This window comes from Lampris incognitus, chromosome 8, assembly GCF_029633865.1.
Source record: "Lampris incognitus isolate fLamInc1 chromosome 8, fLamInc1.hap2, whole genome shotgun sequence".
Lineage (NCBI taxonomy): Eukaryota > Metazoa > Chordata > Actinopteri > Lampriformes > Lampridae > Lampris > Lampris incognitus.
Genome location: NC_079218.1, coordinates 11616897 through 11638231, shown reverse-complemented (window position 1 = coordinate 11638231; position 21335 = coordinate 11616897). Strand labels below are relative to the sequence as shown.

General features: G+C 43.1%; 1 protein-coding gene across 2 annotated transcripts in view; it reads left to right on the top strand.

Annotated features, from left to right (window-relative positions):
* Positions 1-21335, top strand: part of ltn1 (listerin E3 ubiquitin protein ligase 1) — a 43296-nt gene that overhangs the window by 7199 nt on the left and 14762 nt on the right. Inside the window, exons 7-22 of one of the 2 annotated variants that reach the window (XM_056284675.1) lie at positions 262-435; positions 826-1016; positions 3899-4046; positions 4147-4404; positions 6336-6647; positions 7063-7284; positions 9831-9872; positions 10023-10212; positions 11354-11593; positions 15318-15471; positions 17761-17911; positions 19589-19796; positions 19958-20117; positions 20343-20456; positions 20587-20714; positions 20813-20948. In XM_056284675.1, coding sequence (XP_056140650.1) covers positions 262-435; positions 826-1016; positions 3899-4046; positions 4147-4404; positions 6336-6647; positions 7063-7284; positions 9831-9872; positions 10023-10212; positions 11354-11593; positions 15318-15471; positions 17761-17911; positions 19589-19796; positions 19958-20117; positions 20343-20456; positions 20587-20714; positions 20813-20948 — 2828 coding nt within the window. The remainder of the gene's footprint in view (positions 1-261; positions 436-825; positions 1017-3898; positions 4047-4146; positions 4405-6335; positions 6648-7062; positions 7285-9830; positions 9873-10022; positions 10213-11353; positions 11594-15317; positions 15472-17760; positions 17912-19588; positions 19797-19957; positions 20118-20342; positions 20457-20586; positions 20715-20812; positions 20949-21335) is intronic. The other variant, XM_056284676.1, reaches the window with a different exon arrangement.

Below are 21335 nucleotides of genomic sequence, written 5' to 3'. Positions count from 1 at the left end.
AGAGAGTAAAACTCGCTGCAGATCTAAGAAGTGTAATTTAATTTTAGGTAATACTAGGCCATGGATAACTTGTCATTTACAATGGTATCCACATTATCCTTAAATGAATAATGACAAAAACGTATAAAGCCAATTTAACCCTGTCAAGCTCTGAGTGAGATGTTGAACTCTGTCTGCAGTGTGCTGTTTGATGTCTCCTGTCACACACACACACACCTTCTATTTTAAGGATACCTAGCTTGCATTGTGTGCTGTCCTCAGGTACGTGGAGCATTTTTCGAGTTGGTGTCCGCCCTGTGTGAGTACACGCCGGTTCTGGTCCAGACGGAAGCAGCACGAGCCTGTCCTGCTGTCCTCCTCAGCATTGATGACACAGATCCTTTGGTGCTGCCACCACTTTGGGAAGCCGTTCTTCACATCGTGTCGACCTTGCCTGTAAGCACGTGTTGGTATTATTTAATGAATATTACTTTGATACGGGCACACTTTGATCACAATTTATACAGCTTTTTTGCCCATAACAAGGGGCACACAGCGACTTCGACCTGATTGTTTGGTTGTTGACACGTTATAAGATGGCTACACAATACAGGATTGGCACCCAAGGTGTGAGATTAGTAGTAAAAAGGACCTTACGTATAGGGCAGATTAGACATACCATTTGTCAGGAGACTAAACAAAGACTTACTTCAGGTGTTTGTGTAGCACAACTGTCACATAATGTGTTATCATTGTCACAATATGCAAATCAGAAGCTTTTTGTCATCATCAAGCCAATCATAGAAGAGTTGCATCTGCATTACTGTGTGTTTGTACTTATTCCAGGACTGCTGGACACATGTTAATGCCAAGAAGGGCTTTCTACCTAAGCTATGGGTTCTTCTAAAGGAAGGCGGAAAGGGCATGGCTACAGCTCTCCATCCCAACCTGATGCCATTCATCAGCAAACTGCCCCCCGGGGTGACTGAGCCGGAACTTGATTTCAACTCCACCTTCTTCACTTCACTCATACAAGGGTAAATTTTGCTGGAGGATGTCCATCTCATCTTTGTTTAGATAGGGTATACCTTTGTGTTGAAAGACTGGTAAATTTTCAATAACCTGACAGTTTTTGGCTCAGAAATGTACAGCCATAAGCCACGTTTCGGCCCAAAGTGCTCGCAACTTTTAGTCGCAGGAACTGCTTTTCAAGAAACTAAAAGGTTCCTTCAGCCCATTGTTGTCTGTGTTTCCACTGTGGTCTAAAGACCCGCGAAGATTAGGTAAGTCAAGGCAAGTTTATTTGTATAGCACCTTATCATCGCAGAGGTCATTCAAAGTGCTTTACAGGCAAAAGAGAGGGAAAAAACATAAAATAAGATAAATAAAAGTACAGACAATTTTAAAACTGAGTTAGTAAAATAAATAAAAGCGCCATAAAAACTGATTAATTAAAAGTAACAACAATCGGAGCAGAATATATAAAAATAGCAAAATATAGAAAACACTCTCACACATACCACGAACTTAGCCATAGACTGTTTTAAAAAGTAAGGTTTTTAACCTGCTTTTAAATGTGTCCAGTGTGGGGGGCCTCTCTCAGGTCCTCAGGCAGGGCGTTCCATCTACGTACTTGGGGTGTAAATACAAAAGATAGCTTCCCCTGCGCTAGACCTAGCATGAGGGATGGTTAAAAGACCACTGCCATTGGACCTGAGCATTCTTGCTGGTTTGTAATTAATTAGCATGTGTGTTATATAGTGAGGTGCAAGGCCATGTAGTGCTTTGTATACAATTAACAGAATTTTAAAATCGATTCTAGTTTTGACGGGGAGCCAGCGCAGAGATCTAAGAACAGCTGTATTGTGCTCATACTTTTTAGTTCCAGTGAGAACCTGTGCTGCCGCATTTTGAATTAACTGTAGTTGGTGCACAACTGATTTCGGCAGGCCGGTAAATAGTCCATTACAGTAGTCTAGTCTACTTGTTATAAATGCATGGATAAATTTCTCACAGTCTGATTTTGATAAAAAGCCCCTTAGTTTTGAAATTTTTTTAAGATGTTAGAAGGCTGATCTTGTGAGATGATTGATGTGGCTCTTAAAATTCTGTTCACTGTCTATGATTACACCGAGATTTCTAGCTTCACGACTAGCTAGTTTCACCCCCCCCTGAACAGGCGCCCCGGCCAAGCAGAGGAGGGAGGAGGCTCTAGTGCAGCAACCAAGACACATACCCACATCTGGCTTCCCACCTGCAGACACACCCAATAATGTCTGTCGGGATGCCCAACCAAGCCGGAGGTAACACGGGGATTTGAACCACCGATCCTCGTGTTGGTAGGCAATCCAAAGCCATTCTTCTCAAAGAACTTTGTTAATTCATTAAAGATGATTTCCCCAGTTGTGTTCCCAGGCAGAGGAAGCAAAGTAGCTCTACCTGAAAGGTCTTCCCATCAAAAAACCTTGCAGTGTCCAGGTAGCGTAGCAGTCTATTCCATTGCCTACCAACATGGGGATCACCGGTTCGAATCCCTGTGTTACCTCCGGCTTGGTCGGGCATCCTTACAGACAAAATTGGCCGTGTCTGCGGGCGGGAAGCCGGATGTGGGTATGTGTCCTGGTCGCTGCACTAGCGCCTCCTCTGGTCGGTCGGGGCGCCTGTTCAGGGGGGAGGGGGAACTGGGGGGAATAGGATGATCCTCCCATGCGCTATATCCCCATGTCTCCTCCGATACATGTAGTAGTCTGCAGCCCTCTCTGGCTGGGCAGAGGGGGGTGGAGCAACGACTGGGACAGCTCGGGAGAGTGGGGTAATTGGCTGGGTACAATTGGGGAGAAAAATACAAAAATTAAAAAAACAAAACTTGCAGACACAGATAGCTGTTCCATATCGGTTCGGTCAGAGGACGAGTCTATGGCTAGTGATCTGGCTTCTGCTTTCTTCAGATCAGTGAGTAGATTGGAAAAACACTTCTCCGCTAAAAGTTCTACTCTGCCGTGTTAGCTGACAATGGCACCTGCTTTAATAGCTCCACAAACGTTTTCTTGTTTTCTCATCATGATTTAAAACTTCGCCAACCATATCAATTGCACATGTTTTAATTAACTCAGCATCAGTGAATGGCTTCTTGGCTTTAGCAAGGTTCCATCAAACATGCAATGATGCAGCTGTGCATCAGCTGTGCATCATGACTCTCTTGTGCTGATGTTGATTTACAGATAGTAGAAATGGAGTGCTTGTATGATGTCATCATATTTTTTTGTTTGCGGTGATCTGATTTTATAGGGTAGTTGGCATTAAAACTGGCAGCATTCATAGTGTTGAAGTGCCGCTTGAGATCATCTGCTTTGCAGACAGCTGCGGTCTGCATGCATATCAGTTTGGCATTGGTGTGGTCTGGTAAAATAAAACAAAACTGATCAGTCCAGTCAGATTTGAACGGACGGTTTTCCTGGTCGACTTCATGCTTTTTTGCACAGGCCATGTTCTTGGTTTAAGACAGTTATTGATAATCTGTGACTTAGCTGATGAGTGGCTCTTGTCTAGTCAAGGGCCGTAGAGAGCGTGGAGTATGTCTTGCGTCTACGCGCGCTCTACAGCATAAGTCAAGTGTACGGTGTGGGGTGAGATCAAAATAAAATAGAGTGCCATGTACTTTATTTCACATGTTATAACAAGTGCGTTAGTGCCAGTTGGCCGGCACGGGCCAGACATTTGGCTCTTGTGGCCCAGACTTGGCCTGTGGGCCACTTATTGGGGTTCAGAGCTGTAGAGTTACACACTAAAACTGGGAGGGTAAATTCAAATAAACTTATTTAGGGGTCTTCAAACACTAACTTGTTTTTGTGTTAGTGGGCATGTCAGGAAAAGGGGGGCCAGATACGGAATCTTAAGTTTTTCTGTCTGTTTTCTTTAGTCTGTCAAGTGAGCGTGCCATGGCGAGTCCATCTGAGAGTGCGGCGGTAGTGACTGCTGCTGTGGAGTGTTTGAGGTACAGCATACTCCACGTCACGGGAGAGGAGGAGGAGCAAAGGCACTTACGGGCCATGCTCATTTCACATCAGGTGAGACCCAACGTATGTGCGCAGTGTGTTAAAATGGCACCAGCAAATTAAATCTACCAGAAAGGCCATATTGTGTTGACATCGTTTTCTCCCTCTGTAGCTCTTACCATTGCTGGACAGGGCTCTTGGCAGCCCTTTGCTCCAGAATGGTCCTCTGTTCCTACTGGTGACTGAAATGCTCGTCTCCTGGGAGAAGAGGATAGGCTTACATGGCGAGGCCAGGTCTGATGAAAGTGAGGATGTCTTCTCTAGGCTTCTGATGAGCTTCTGGGAGGAGCTTAGTCTTTTGTTTCTTCGTTACACCGACAATGAAGAAACCGATCCAAAGGCTTTGGAAGGTGTGGCCACCTTGTTCCGGGTGAGTGTGGCTAAAGAGAAGTCTCTATAAAAATATGTTGACGTCCAAAAATGTTCTCCTCTAAAGATGGCAGTGAGGATAGCATATATTAATAAAGTCATTCTAGAGCTCGTGACTTTGAAAGATTTTCTTCTGGTAGGCTGTCCCCTCTGCCATAGTGACAAACTCTAGGTCCAGACCTTTCTCTCACCTGGTCCCAATATGGTGGAACAAACTCCCAGTTCCCATCATGTCTATTGACTTGCTTACTTCCTTCAAGAAAGGCTAAAAACTTCCCTCTTCCAGGCCTACCTCAATCCTTCGTTATCTTGGGTGGCACTATCACGTCAAGTCAAGTCAGTTTTATTGTACAGCCCAATATCACAAATTACAAATTTGCCTCAGGGGGCTTTACAGCAACACAACATCCTGTCCTTAGACCCTCGCATCTGATAAGGAACAACTCCCTAAAAAAGCTCTTTAACAAGGAAAAAAGTAACAAGAAACATCAGGGAGAGCAACAGAGGAGGGATCTCTCTCCCAAGACAGACAACGTGCAATGGATGTTGTGTTTACACAATTTACAGAATACAACCAGTGTTGTAGTCGAGTCACTAAACCTCGAGTCTGAATTGAGTCTCGAGTCCCCAGTGTTCGAGTCCAAGTCCAAGTCCCCAAAGAAGAGTCGAGTCCGTGTCATCAAGGTCGAGTCTGAGTCGAGTTCCAAGATGGGCTCCAGTGCGCCACTCTGGCACCGTAAAAAAGCTGTTGATCACCACATTTTAGGTGATCAATGTTACGGTATTAATATAGCTATCAGTATCTTATGCCAAATTATTAGGGCCTATACAAAAAAAAAACTAACAAAAACAAAAAACAGTCTTTATCAATTAACAAGTCTGAGTCCTCGTCTCCAACTTCCGAGTCCGAATGAAGTCAATGCTCGAGTCCAAGTCCGAGTCATCAGTGCTCAAGTCCAAGTCAAGTCACGAGTCTTGAAAATCAGGACTCGAGTCGGACTCGAGTCCGAGTCCTGGACTCGAGTACTACAACACTGAATACAACATTGAAAGAGGATAACAGAATTATAATGGAATTATAGAATATATGAAGAATATGATGAGGAGGATGCCAAGCAGTGTCCAGATGCCACAGGAACAGCCCAGCACCCGAACCACGTGACCACCATCACCATGTAGACAAAAAAAAAAAGCCACAACACATTAGTCACACATCTGAGTGAGAAAAAGATATAAGACTGAAACATGATAACAAAATTATATGGATTTATAAGCTATGTAAAAAGAAAATGAGATGAGGAGGATGCCAAGCAGTGTCCAGGTGGCGACCACCATCACCATGGAGACCTGAGAGGTGGACCGACTGCACGTGCACACAAGGGAGACTCACATCACAAGATTCACACACACAGAAGAAGAGAAAGGAGAAGACATCATTCAGAGAGAGAGAAAAGACATATGAGAGAAGAGAACAGTTTGCAATAGTCAATAAATACTCCATAATCTCGTCGGCAGGACAGTGGTTGGTAAATTCATTGAGACAGAAATCGATCCACCATGCAGTACAGGTTGTGAAACACTCGACTTAAAGGCAACTAATTGTAGTCTAAGGCAAAAAACTGACGGATTAATTTGCCTGTTTTACAATGTGAATTGACTTCTCTCTTTTACTTTTATTTCCTATTGCCGGCCTCTTTATAATCTTAGGTGCACCTGCATTAAATACATTTGACATGGGTTATAGAAATGATCATAGTTAGTGCTCTGTGATGCTCTATGTTACCAGTTGGTAACATTGAAGTTTATCTGCCACTTGCTGACTTTCTTGTATGTCGCTTCGGATAACAGTGACTGCTATGTAAAGGGAAATACAAAGTTAAACGGTCAAATGAAGTGTAATGCGGCTTCTGCCTTCTTTCTCCTTCTCCCCAGGTAATGCGCTACCCAGAGAGCGTAGCAAGAAAGCAGGGCCACAAGAAGAAATCTGTAAAGATCTGTTACTCAGAGCTTGACGGACAAGAGAAGAAGGGAGCCGAGGGGGACGGCGATGAGAAGCCCGTGCTGCCGGTGTCCGATCCCGGACACGAGAGGGCAGCTGTGTTCGTGAAGTCCTGGGAGCTGGAGGAGGTGGTGTGCCAGCAGGCGCAGATTTGTCTGTTTTATGGGCATGACAAGAAGTCAGAGAGGCATCTTACCTTACTCTCCCTCCTCCTGCAGTCCTTCCACACGCCCAGGGTCTTCACGGTGAGCGGCACTGATGGGTACAGATAACGATTTATTTCAGCGGTGTCATTTTATGTTTCCCCTGCCGCTGATTAAAAGAATTCTTGGCATAGGTTTTTATGCCTTATGAAATAATTATTACCTTGGACAAAGCTATGAAAGATGTGCAATGTTACATTTTAAGAGCATATTATATATTTAGTACATAAATGTCAAATACCAGGACATATTCTGTGATTATTACTGATAATCCAGGAATGTGGCTAATTTTCCAGGCACTTGTACAAGAGGAGACTTGTTTTGAACGACTATCTGACAACTTTTTTTTATAAATTCATTTTTTTAAACATTTTTTTATGAACTAACAACATTAGATTGGACGGCTTCTGACCTTACATTTCTTGTCTTGATTCACCTTGTCCTTTCCTCTCCCCAGATGCTGATGAAACCGTATGATGAAACGCAGGAAGAGGATGAGCGGAAGGAAGAGGCGGACAACTTGAAGAATCCGGCAGTGCGTTTCCTGCTGGAGCGGGTGCTGGTGTGGCTGGCTGAGGAGGGGCGCAGCGACACCGGTCACCTGGTAGAGATGGTCTTCAGCTCGCTCCACTGCTGCAGCAGGCAGGAGACCATTCGAATCCTCAACCATATCACCACGGTAACGCACCACACAGAAGACGGGGGGGGGGCAGCGCTAACAGAATATTAATCTGTTTTCATCGTTTATAACCAGTATTACCTGTAATGCTGTGTATCAGGTAAATGTTATCAATGACCGTTTTTCTGAGGTATTGTATTGGGGTGATTCCGATATTGTCATAACCCATCCATCCATTATCCAAGCCGCTTATCCCAATCGGGGTTGCAGGATGCTGGAGCCTATCCCAGCAGCCATTGGGCGGCAGGCGGGGAGACACCCTGGACAGGCCGCCAGGCCATCACAGGGCCATTATTGTCATAACGTGATACACAATTTTGTCTAAAATTAATGATAATGAGAATCTGTTACCAAAAATTTCCCATGAAATGAGGTGTGAATTATTTGAGGGCGTAATAATTGAAAACTAGTTTTGCTTTAATATTATACTTTACATTACCGAACAGTTCAATAGGATGAACCTCAGATGGTTTCTTAAATGTGGTATATCTGGATATGCAATCAGATATTGTGATTCAGATTCAGACAACTTTATTTATCCCAGACAGTGCGGTAGTTGAGTCACCAAACCTCGAGTTCGAGTCGAGTCTTGAGTCCCCAGTGTTTGAGTCCGAGTCCCTAAAGGAGGGTCCGAGTCAAGTCCCCATTACCTGAGTCCGAGTCATCAAGGTTGAGTCTGAGTCGAGTTCCAACAGCATTTGCATGAGGGTATGCACGTGAATCCGCATGTAGGTAGGTGGAACACACGTGCCTGCCCTTGCATGAAATTGAATAATGTTATGGTATTAATATAGCTATCAATATCTTATGCCAAATTATTAGGGTCTATTACAAAAAAAAACTAACAAAAACAAAAAACAGTCTTTATCAATTAACAAGTCTGAGTCCTCGTCTCCAACTTTCGAGTCCGAATGCAGTCAATGCTCAAGTCCGAGTTATCGGTGCTTAAGTCCAAGTCGAGTCACAAGTTCTGAAAATCAGGACTCGAGTCCTCAAGTCTTGGACTCGAGTACTACAACACTGATCCCAGAAGGGCAATTCAGTTCTACAATCTACCCAGACCATACACAAACTCACAGACAAGTGGCAATAAGCAGTATGTCAGAGACAATAGACAGATCAGTACATGGGCAGGAGATGCACACTGTCAACCTCGTGTGGCCATGCATGCAGACTCACATTGGTGCAAAGTCAACATTGCTACATGCATAACTGCAATCAGACGCAAAGCAAGGGCAAATTGCACACAGCTGCAAAACCTTATGGGCTTGTTTGCGCTGTAATATCATTAGCACAACATCTTTTGTGAATTGGACCTTGAGACGGGGCAGATAGCATTTGCAAGTGATGCGCAATTCCTGGTGCTATCAGCAGCCGCAATCCATTCTTTGTGAATTCACCTGTCAATTCAGAGTGAGTCTTAGAAAAACGAGAGACATCCACAGATAGAAACAGATGAAAGAGGAGGGGGTGTTAAATGGATAATTAGAATAGTTATAATTACAATTAAATTAATTTTTTTTTCAAATAGAGCTGGTCGTTCGGTAATCTGAAGGTTGCTGGTTCAATCCCCAGCTCCTCCAGAGAGCGTGTGGAAGTGTCCTTGAGCAAGACACTGAACCCCTAACTGCTCCCGATGAGCAGGCTGGCACCTTGCATGGCAGCCTCCACCATCAGTGTATGAATGTGTGTGTGAATGGGTGAATGTGAGGCATACACTATAAAGCACTTGGAGTGGTCGGTAGACTAGAAAAGCGCTATATAAATGCAGTCCATATACCATTTTCAACTCAAACATCCCAAGATATGAGTGGAAAGTATTGTTCATGTAACTGCATTTATAACCTGTTCTTACTTGAACGTAGCTTAACCATGTTACGTGATGTGCTAATTCAGTACACTTTAACAACAAATATTACCGGGACCACTACAGAAAATTGTAGGTGAACATTTAATATCAAGGAATTCACATTATAGACACAGCCACTGACTATTTGTAACAAATTGTCCACAGTTTCAAACATTGTCCAGCCATATACAAGGTTTTGACCTCATCTTGTTTCAGTAGCATTGGTCAACTTCTAATCTGACATTACTTCTAGTAGTAGTGGAGAAAACGGAAAGGTCCAATTCATATCTAGCTTTGGCTTTTTAATGACTGCCATAGATGATATTTTTGGTAGAATTTATATGAGGAGAATGGGTAAGTCACGTTGCACAATAAAAGCTTGGTGAAAATAATGACTGTACAGCTGTGATTTAAAGTCATAAATGGAAGTAATGCTTAGATTTTAAAATGCTTGAATATCACAGCCATTCACAATATAGCCGTGAAGGTGAACTGTGACAACATTTTAACCACTGCCAACATTAGATGGTCATATTGCCCATCTTATCTTATACAGTGCTGAGGACAGATGTTATTGTAACAAACTACATATTGTGTATCCTGAATGAACTGTTGTCTTTCCATTCATCTTTTAACATGCAGGAGTTAAAATATTTCTTTCTTTATTGACATTGGTGTCGCTTACTCTTTTTTTTAGATGGACCTACAGTGGGGAATTATCCTACAAATTATACAAAGGGTAAGTGGCATGGTTTTATTTTGGTGTATTTGTACTAATTATTAATTTATCTTCTCTGGTCGTTTTGTTCCCTGCTGAAGTGTGTTCATCACTGTCTACACATGGGAACGTCTTTTCGGTAATATCTGCCCTACTGTGCATCCCTCTCAGGCATGTGCGGACTCTGACAGCCGGCAGAACTGTAGTGATTGGTTGAAAGGTTCAGTGTTGGGTGAACGGCTGCTTGGATTGGCTGAGGAACTGTGTAAGGTGGGAGGAAGTCGTTCCGGTTCTGTCCCCCCCAAAAGCCCCCATAGCTGGCCTCTGATCAGCTTGGTCCTGTCTCAGTATCATAACAATGGTGAGCACACATACATAAACAAGCACTCACAGTTTTTTTTTAAAATATATACACACACACACACACACACACACACACACACACACACACACACACACACACAAATAAATATGTATATCAACACGGATACTGGAAAAAAGATTTTAATGCATAGCAGTACAGGCCTGTTTCGTGCGTCGCGCACTCATCAGCTGCTAATTTAGCAGCGAGCAACCGATGCAACGTTTGCTCGCTCCTGCAGATTTCTGGCAACTCCACGTGTATTGGAGGAGGCATGTGGTAGTCTGCAGCCCTCCCCGGATCGGCAGAGGGGGTGGAACAGTGACCGGGATAGTTCAGAAGAGTGGGGTAATTGGCTGGATACAATTGGGGAGAACAAGGGGGGAAAAATCCCCCCCAAAAGAAGTTTGGAGCACAGTACAAGACAGATTCATAATCAGGAATCAGGAACAATTTATTTGTCATTTCATCTTATGTACTACATACACAAAAGAAACAAAATTCTGTTTCCCTCAGCCCACAGCAGTGTAACACAAAAGACAAAAACACATATCCAGAAACCTCCAAAAACAACACCACCAAAAACATACAAAAACAGAGAGAACAAAGCAAAAAAACAAAAACAAAAAACTGCTCTTTATAGGTGACCAACTCTACCAATGCTAAATGATATAGAAATTTGATGCGGATTGGGCTTAATTAGACAGATTTATATCGCACCTGCACTAACAATCTTTCCCACCTTTGACACATGACCATATAGGATGTGGTTGTATATCAGATAAGAAAATAAATCACTATTGCTGTAACCAATGGTAAATAATGAGTGGTATTCAGCTGTTTTTTTGACTGAGAATTGCGTTCATGTACGGCCAGTCAAAAGACTTCTAAGATGAGAACTCCAGCGATTATTATATGATAATATTCAAAATTGAAAAAGTTTAAATGGAAAAATATCTACTTTCTTATTTGCCTTCAAAATGCAGCATGTATTCGTAGTATGCTGTGCTGTAGAACATGGTCACCTTATCTCGGGGCCATTGTTTAGAGAACGCCATGCTGCTGCTGGCATAATGGATGTCATTTGTGGATTTCCTGAGCGGTGGCTGAAACCTGCTATGTCCATTGCTCCATTTGTCAGAGCCTCTGATAGGGGAGGTATACTTGGAGAAGATTCTGGAGAAGCTTCATGCCACTCTGTCAGAGACGAAGGGTCTGTCGGATGCAGGCAATGTGGAGCCCCTGGTGTCTTTCATCTGCGATGTGGCTGCCACGTTCTTCTCATCGGTGCAAGATTGCCTCTTGCTCGCCTCCGCTGAGGAACTTTTGCTCACCGTCTTCCAGCTCACTGCTCAGGATCAGCTGCACACACATCTGTCCGGTAGATTCCAACACCACACACACACACACACACACACACACACACACACACACACACACCAAGCTGTTAAAATGTAATAGAGATAACATCATTCTTCAAAGGGAATCTTTTCGGATTCACCTTGTTGATGTCAGAGAGTCTCAATGAGAAATTATCATTTGTTTGTTTTCATTAATTCATTTCTCTCACCATGGTTATTAATGTCTCATGTGGTTTTACACGTGGCGCCAGGTTTACTATATGATTGCTATCTCCGCCAGGCGGTAGCCTGGAGAAGGGATATTACGTTTGGTTGTGTGTTGGGTCAAAATTTTCCTACTGGCCACCTTCAGCCCAACAATCGGTGATACTGTTTACCCCCCCCCCTCCAAAAAAAGAAATCTGGCTCATTGGCCAATCATGGACGAGCTCATCGTGAAAAAGCATAAGAATACAAAATAACCTATTTGGGATTATTTTAGTTTTAAACTGGACGCTACTGGCAAGCCGACGGACCTAAATGAAGTAATTTGCCATCTTTGCAAATGAGTGCCAGCAAAAGATTCTAACACTACCAATTTGCACAAGCATTAATGTTAAATTCCAATTTTACTGACACATCACAGCCTACAGGCCAATCTTCTTCAATTAGACAAAATAGATCACCTTGAGACCTTTGCTAAGCAATAAGCTGTAAAGACAGGCCCCACTGGTTTCAATTATCACCCACCTTCAACTGCCAGTTCCTATTTAAACAAGCTTTGAATTGCACTTTACAGGTTAATTATTTACCAAGTTGAATTCTCAAGGACGCAGACAATTAAAATTCGCTTAATAAAGAGGCAAAAAAATGACCTTAAAAAAACCAGCCGCTGGCTGGATTCAGCCAGTCGTCAATTGCCAATATACACTCACTGGCCACTTTATTAGGTACACCTTGCTAGTACCGGGTTGGACCCCCTTTTGCCTTCAGAACTGCCTTAATCCTTCGTGGCATAGATTCAACAAGGTAATGGAAACATTCCTCAGAGAGTTTGGTCCATATTGACATGATAGCATCACGCAGTTGCTGCAGATTTGTCGGCTGCACATCCATGATGCGAATCTCCCGGTCCACCACATCCCAAAGGTGCTCTATTGGATTGAGATCTGGTGACTGTGGAGGCCATTTGAGTACAGTGAACTCATTGTCATGTTCAAGAAACCAGTCTGAGATGATTCGAGCTTTATGACATGGCGCATTATCCTGCTGGAAGTAGCCATCAGAAGATAGGAACACTGTGGTCATAAAGGGATGGACATGGTCAGCAACAATACTCAGGTAGGCTGTGGCGTTGACACGATGCTCAATTGGTACTAAGGGGCCCAAAGTGTGCCAAGAAAATATCCCCCACACCATTACACCACCACCACCAGCCTGAACCGTTGATACAAGGCAGGATGGATCCATGCTTTCATGTTGTTGACGCCAAATTCTGACCCTACCATCCGAATGTCGCAGCAGAAATCGAGACTCATCAGACCAGGCAATGTTTTTCCAATCTTCTATTGTCCAATTTTGGTGAGCCTGTGCGAATTGTAGCCTCAGTTTCCTGTTCTTAGCTGACAGGAGTGGCACCCGGTGTGGTCTTCTGCTGCTGTAGCCCATCTGCCTCAAGGTTCGACGTGTTGTGCGTTCAGAGATGCTCTTCTGCATACCTCGGTTGTAATGAGTGGTTATTTGAGTTACTGTTGCCTTTCTGTCAGCTCGAACCAGTCTGGCCATTCTCCTCTGACCTCTGGCATCAACAAGGCATTTTTGCCCACAGAACTGCCGCTCACTGGATATTTTCTCTTTTTCGGACCATTCTCTGTAAACCCTAGAGATGGTTGTGCTTGAAAATCCCAGTAGATCAGCAGTTTCTGAAATACTCAGACCAGCCCGTCTGGCACCAACAACCATGCCACGTTCAAAGTCACTTAAATCACCTTTCTTCCCCATTCTGATGCTCGGTTTGAACTGCAGCAGATCGTCTTGACCATGTCTACATGCCTAAATGCATTGAGTTGCTGCCATGTGATTGGCTGATTAGAAATTTGCGTTAACGAGCAGTTGGACAGGTGTGCCTAATAAAGTGGCCGGTGAGTGTATTTGTCCAATCGCCCAAGCCTAGTGTGTATGTATCTCGCATACTGCTGGACCTATCAGCCTAAGATTTTTTTGTGCGCAGTTATGACTGTATGATCACAAACTTCTCATCGTTGTGGTGATTCAAAACCTTTGAAAAATGTTTTTTCTCACTAGGGTGCAAACTACAGGTGAGCCAGGGGGTGCTTTGCTCTTCTTAATAAGACATGAGCTCCCCTCAGAACATCATTTGTGAAATTCTGGGGGTCTCTAAAATATTGACAATATGCTATTTTTGCCATGCATTTCTGTTTTTCTATATCTTCATCATCATGGATAAAATCAGGCGATTATTGATGTATGATTCATGCATGAGGATGATTCATCACTACTACTACTACTAGTACTAATTTCGGCTGCCGCCATTAGGGGTCGCCATAGCGGATCATCCATTTCCATCTCTTCCTGTCTTCTGCATCTTCCTCTGTCACACCAGCCACCTGCATGTCCTCCCTCACCACATCCATAAACCTCCTCTTTTCCTCTTCCTGGTAGCTCCATATTCAGCAGCCTCCCAATATACCTAATATCTAATTCACTTTAATAAAGATACTGGCATGCTATTCTTGCCATTACTGTTGAAGCAAGGTGGCGCAATAACTCACTTAAAGATCAGGAAAAAAAACAAACTTTCTTTCACAGTCAGTCCTTTCTTTGAGGCAGAATTTGAGGCAAAGAATTTTGAGGCAAAGAATTTTGATAATCCAAAAAATGCAGAAGTTATAAAGGAAAAATTTCTTCTAGGCTGCAGTCAGAACAGGAAGTGTTGCATATTCTTGTCGCTGCTCGATATCAGACTTGGTCACATTCGTGCAAGGGTCCGCTTAGGAGGCTGCACATCCACAAACTTAACAGGCAAAATGTTTTTAGTAGTTAATTATTTAGCTTGCGCATTGCATTTAAAAGCTTTTTTTTCTCCATATTTCCAGTTCAATTGACTTGGGCGCCACATAAAAGTCTTGTAATGGCAGGAAGAACACTGGTTTTTCTATCCATGTGTGTGTATCTGCCCGCTACTAATCTCGCCTACTACTGGGCCTGTCAGCCTAACAATATTTGTGCCCAGTTATGACTGTATCATTAATGACCTCTTGTGGTTGCAGTGATTCAAAACCTTTGAAAAGCCCATTTTCTATCACAGTTGAGTACCAACTCTTCACCTGTTTTTTTTGCATATATCTGAGGACTGGGGAAGGGGAGATATGCAGGTCATGCCTCTGTATTTTCCCTTTTCCTGGTAGGTGAAAAAAGTGGTGGTTTGTTGCCAAGTACGAGCACCGGAGAATGGGAAATACGCCTGGTGGAGATCTGCACTCTTGAGTGCGCTCTTCAAGTTAACATGTTGTTGGCACACGCCTAACACATTCATGCAGACGTAATTAAACAATATTAATTATTATGGAAAATGCTGCCTAGTATATTTTTGAATGTATTTCCCTAGTTGGATTTAGCACCCAGTCATTCATCTAAACCCAAAGAACTGAGCATGATTCTCCTCATGATCTCTGAATAACAGAACATAAACCACACAAGTAGGGAGGGAAGCTAATTTGTGTCATTCCCCCCCCCCCCTGAAAGACTCCCTCCTTGGAAAACTGCGGAAAGTGTGTGTGGCTGGGGTCCTGGCGTTAGTTCAACACACTGGGTACGAGGTCAGGGAGGATGGCTTCCTGTACAGCGCAGCACTCTGGATAAAGAACCAGCTTTTCACTGCTTCTCTGGACGTCAAGAGGTAACGTACTGTATTTACCACAAATAAAACCACAGGTGTTAAGAGACCGTGCATTTATCCCACAACTCTGGAACCTCCTTCCTGAAATCTTCTCCACCTTGGCCTCCTATATGCTGGTTACCACTCTCCTCTTATAAGTAGAAAAAGAAACTACCCCAGAAATACTTTCTTGACAAAGCTATGGATCTTCTGATGTAATTCTGTGTTAAATTCCAGACCCGTGTTCAAATCTTCTTTCCCAAATCTTGTGAGGGTTTAGTTTTACAAGTGAACAATGATTAAGGGTGTGAAGCTTTCTTTGTCAGACAGATGTGATGAAAAGTCTGGTATTAGCATGACAGAGAGGGGTCAGTCGGATTCGGAGAGCTAAGTAGGTCACTGGTGCAGCATTTGAGCCGAATTAAGTTATCATTTGAAAATAATGGTAGAAAATGTAATAAGACACATTAAAGCTCAAAATCCTTAGTAGAACATCGGGTTCAAGGATAGGCAACCAGGCTGTCTGGTCAAGTCTGCGCCCTAAATCACAGCTGCAGTCTCAGAGGGCTTCACATTCACAGAGGAAAAAAGTATTTTTCAAGTTGTCGGCTTTATTTTACTTGTACCAGGATTTATTTTTTTCTCCACTCACTTTCCCAAAAGCTCTATGGATGTTAAGTCATCATGTATAAAGAGTGCTATAGGCTCTTCAGTGGTCTTTCGTGCAAAAGGTTAAGGCCATGGAGGCGTTAAACAAGGCTTTATTTTTTTCAAAGCTGTTTATGTCTCATGTTTCTTCTGCAAGCTGAAATGGCTGCAGACAGAATCAAGGCATGAGGCTGAAGGTCTTACCATGAGTATTGCATGCCATTTTCCAAGCTAGTGCGGGGAACTGTATTTCAGGGACACAAGGTAAGGACAGCTCCTCTCCTCTGAAATCTGATATGTCCCGATGCTAGAGATAGATGACCAAATTCTGAATTTTTTTATTAAAGACTTTCCTGAAACATGCCTCCCCCTCAGTTGGACCAGGTACTGAAACATAAAAGTTGCATTTGCCAAGGCAGAAAGATCAGTCACTTTATTCAATAATAAAATTAATATGTTCTTGTCGTTAATGTTAGCCAAGTTGTGTCATTGGTGATTCCCACTATCTTAATCTTAAAGTGGCACCAGGTAACTTTTTTGCTTTAACATAATCCATCCATCCATTATTCAAGCCGCTTATCCCAACTGGGGTTGAGGGATGCTGGAGCCTATCCCAGCAGTCATTGGGTGGCAGGCGGGGAGACACCCTGGACAGGCCGCCAGTCCATCACAGGGCCAACACATGCACACCTAGGCACAATTTAGTATGGCCGATTCACTTGACCTACATGTCTTTGGACTGGGAGGAAACCAGAGCATCCAGAGGAAACCCACGCAGACACGGGGCGAACATGCAAACTCCACACAGAGGACGACCCCCAAGGTTGGACGACCCCGGGGTTCGAACCCAGGACTTTCTTGCTGTGAAGCGACTGCGCTAACCACTGCGGCACCATGTCACCCGCTTTAACATAATAAGTTAATTTTGGTTTCATAATGTGGCGGCTATGGGAGAATCGCCATTCAGATAAGATCCCCAGAAGTTTTCATTTTGGTACACATTTTGTCTTCTGCCGGGCACCGAACCTCATGGGAAATATAGGGATTGCATTAGAGCCCACATATGAGTATATCACTTTTACTTTACCTCATCTGTAAACATAACCCCTCTTCTGCGATAGTCTTTTGAGCTGCAGCTTGTAAATAAATGCACATCTTTTGTTGCTACGCTATGAAGAAAAACAAAAAGCCTCTTGGTTGTCTTTGTGAAAGTTGACATAAGACATTTCCCCAATTTTGAAAAGTTAACCTTGTACTGATTTAAACATTTTAAATAGATAAGTGCTAAAACAACAAGTCGAATAATTGATAACTCAAGACAATCAACAGAAAATTGATTGATTATGGATTTGGTAATCAATTGTTTTAGTCATTTACAAAGTAATACTACCAAACATCTGTCAAAGAAGGTTGAATCAGTTCATCTGGATACGTTTATTTACATATGTTTCATCACCAAACATTTCATAGACTAAATGATTCATCAATAAACCATAATAAATAACCCAACAGGTTAATTGATTATGAAAAATAGTTAGTTGCAGCCCTAAAATAAATAGAACCATATCTTAGACATTTGGCCTGGATGTCATGATTCAAATTGTAATACTCTAAAAGAAATTGGATGTCATGTTTAATGCTGACTTAAATCTTGTGTTCTAGTTTACAGGTCTTAGTTCTGGCTGCACAGAGTCTCGTCGAGACACTCAATTCTAACTGCCGTCAAGACTCCCCCCTCCTTGTCCAGTTTCTCTTCCTCCTGACTCCCAGCCAAGCAGAGTGGACTAAAATCAGACAGATGTTACCCCCTCAGGTGAATCCAGGGATCACACGCTCTTATTTAAACTAGTCAGGTCAATTTTGTTTGTGTAGCCCAATATCACAAATTACATATTTGCCTCAGGGGGCTTTACAGGAACACAGCATCCTGTCCTTAGACCCTCACATTGGATAAGGAACAACTCTTTCAAAAAATCCCTTTAACAGGCAGAAGGGAGGGAAGGAAGGAGGAAGAATAGGAAGAAACCTCAGGGAGAGCAACAGAAGAGGTATCTCTGTCAAGGCAACATGCAATGGATGTTGTGTTTACACAATTTAAAGAATACAACATTGAAAGAGGATAACAGAATTATAATGGAATTATATGAAGAAGAGCATGCCAAGCAGTGTCCACACCATGTAGACAAAAAAAAACAAAACAAACACATTAGTCACATGGCTGAGTGGGAGAAAGATATAACATTAAAACAGGGTAAACAAAATTATAAGGATTTCTAAGATATATGAAACAAAAATGTGATGAGGGGGACGGTGTCCAGTTGGCAACCATCATCACCTTGGAGACCTAGGAGGACAGACTGCATGTGCACATAAGGGAGACTCACATCACACCATTCACACACAGAAGAAGAGAAAGGAGAAGACATCATTCAGAGGGAGAGAAAAGACATATGAGAGAAGAGAACAGTTTGCAATAGTCAATAAATACGCTATAATCTCATCAGCAGAACAGTGGTTGGTAAATTAATTGAGACAGAAACCGACCCACCATGCAGTACAGGTTTTAAGCACTCCACTTAAAGGCAACTAATTGTAGGCTAAGGCAAAAAGATGAGTTTTAAGTCTGGATTTAAAGACTCAACAGACTCTGATTGTCTGACAGCAGCAGGCAGGTTATTCCACAAGAACAGAGCCCGATAGGAAAAGGCCCTGCCACAGAAGTGGAATCAAGAGTCCACAGCTAGTAGAAGATCATTCACCACTCGGGTCAGAGCAGTTTCAGTGGAGTGACAGGCCCTGTAGATAGTTTAATTCTATATGGGTCAAAAGTTGTTGATACACAATTTTCTCTAGTACTTTAGAAAAGAATGGAAGATTAGAGACTGGCTGATAAGAGATCCTGGATCGAGGTGCGGTTTCTTCAGTAAAGGTTTGACCACAATTGTCTTAAAACTACTGGGAACAGTGCCAGTAGTAAGTGATAAATTAACAATGTCTAGCATTTGTAGGGCCCAGGAAAGGCCAGAGGTTTTTAAAAAGTTTTGCTGGTAAAGGGTCGAGTAGGCAAGCAGTTAGTTTAGAGGCTGACAAGAACTTAGTCAAAGTATCAAGAGAGATGGTCTCAAAAAAAGCTGTAATAACAGGGACTATCAGTACTCATTATATAGATACGAATTTGGTAAGACAGTATCTGGAGTTGAAGAACTAATTTTGTTTATGATCTCATCAACCTTATTGCAGAAAAAGTCTAGAAGCTCTGTCTGTTAGATCATGCTTCTAGCCCATTTTTAGTAATCTGTTCACATGTAAAGCAAGTAGGGAAATGTAGTTGCTGTAGCATGCACCTGTTTATGTAGCGACAAATGCAAATGACAAGGAAGGGTCCATTTATGCAGGGGCAGAGTTTCTGTTTTCTAGTGACTGAGTATAGCATCCTAATGAAAATGTGTGGTTTTAAAACCCTTTGTTCCCTCTCTTCTCAATTCTGCAGTGGGTGAAGCGCCCCTTACTCAGTGGCCGTCTACGAGTGGTTTGTGATTATCCCTGCATGGATGTGTGGAAGTGTAATGCCTCAACCAGATTGCCTACCCACCTTTGTGCCTGCGCGCTGTTGGGGCGATTGGTTGGCACTGCTGTAGTTTTGCCAAAAGACCAACAGGAGGCAGACTCCTCATATCTGACAAATCTCAAGCACACAGGTTAGAAGCCCAGCCGGTGCCTTAAATAAAATACTGTTCTTCAGCGTATCCCTTTCTCTTAGTGTTCTCCGGTCCAATTCATGTCTACTGCGGTGGAAGTATAAGATGCAAATGTTTCTCCAAACTGTTTAAGGCATCATCGAGTGTTTGTGTTTTTTCAGCTGTAGAGCTGCTGTATGCCATACAGTGGTGTGAGGAGATGGCGTGCACGTCTCCTGTAGTGACTGCCTACTGCAGCCTGCTGACTGACTGGGAGCTTTCAAAGGGACTCGCTCACAGTCTGGTTCCAGTCAAGGACCTGCTGGAGACCCTCTACACAAGGTAAGATTATCCCTGTTAGTCTGACTCCAGCATCACATCCAGCCTTTGCCAATTGTCCGCAGGCTCTGATGCTTTCATAAAAGCATCTGAAGTGAAGTGATCGATTCATCATCATGTAAAAACTATAATTAGTACAAATACAGATTTACCCTTCCACTTTTACTGGTAATAACCTTTGGCTATTTTTCATTGTCTGTTTTGTTGATCACATGATCTCCGCTATAGGTCCATGGAGGATGGAGGGCTATGGTCACTGACCCTAGATAACTTCATAAGGACCAACAACTTGGCAGTCACTGATAAAGCTACCATAAGGAAGCTCTACAAAAGCTCAGAAAGGTGGCTGGATATATATTTTTCTTTCAGTGGTGGTTTTTCAGCTTCTTTTTTTTTAAACTCCATTCAAAGCTTTAATGTTACCTGTCACTTCACTGTGGTTTATATTCAGGATTTTCTGTGTTCTCTGCAGTCTATTCCCAGTGTCTCAGAGCAGACTGAGCACGCTGCAAGTGCTTTGCCCCACCATGACCAAAGAGGATAGAGAGACTCTCACAGCTCTCGCCATTGCTGGAATAATCAACTGGCAAGAGGACGATAGTAAGAGCATGCACAAGCGTACATGCAATACTCACACACACTTGCACCTGTTTGGGCACTTTCAGGTGCAAATGATCACTTTGGCTTTGTGTTCCCAGGTGTATATGGGTGTCTGGCAGTACTGCTCTGCTGTCTGGAAGTTGACACACCAGTACAGGATGAGGTTCTGCACACTACGCTGGTGGCCATGATGGAGTGGAGAAACAGCAAAGAGGATTGGTTCCTCTTTAGCAGGTAAGGAGGCTTTCACATCAGGGACCAAGGCCCAGCTCCGAGTACACTTGAACCTAAAGTCCAGTTCGTTTAATTAGTGTGAACACTTGTGTACCGTACCTGGGCCACTCGGGTATGACTTGCATCAGGTGTGAAAACTACTGTACCAAAACACGGAAGTGGACTGCTGTGTGACGTTATAAGAAGAGTCTAATTTCTGGTAAAAATGCAGAAAAATCCACTTAAAGTACTGTAGTGAGGGGTGTCCGGGTAGCGTAGTGGTCTATTCCGCTGTCTACCAACACGGGGATCGCCGCTACGAATCCCCGTGTAACCTCTGGCTTGATCGGGCATCCCTACACACACAATTGGCTGTGTCTGCGGGTGGGAGGACAGATGTGGATATGT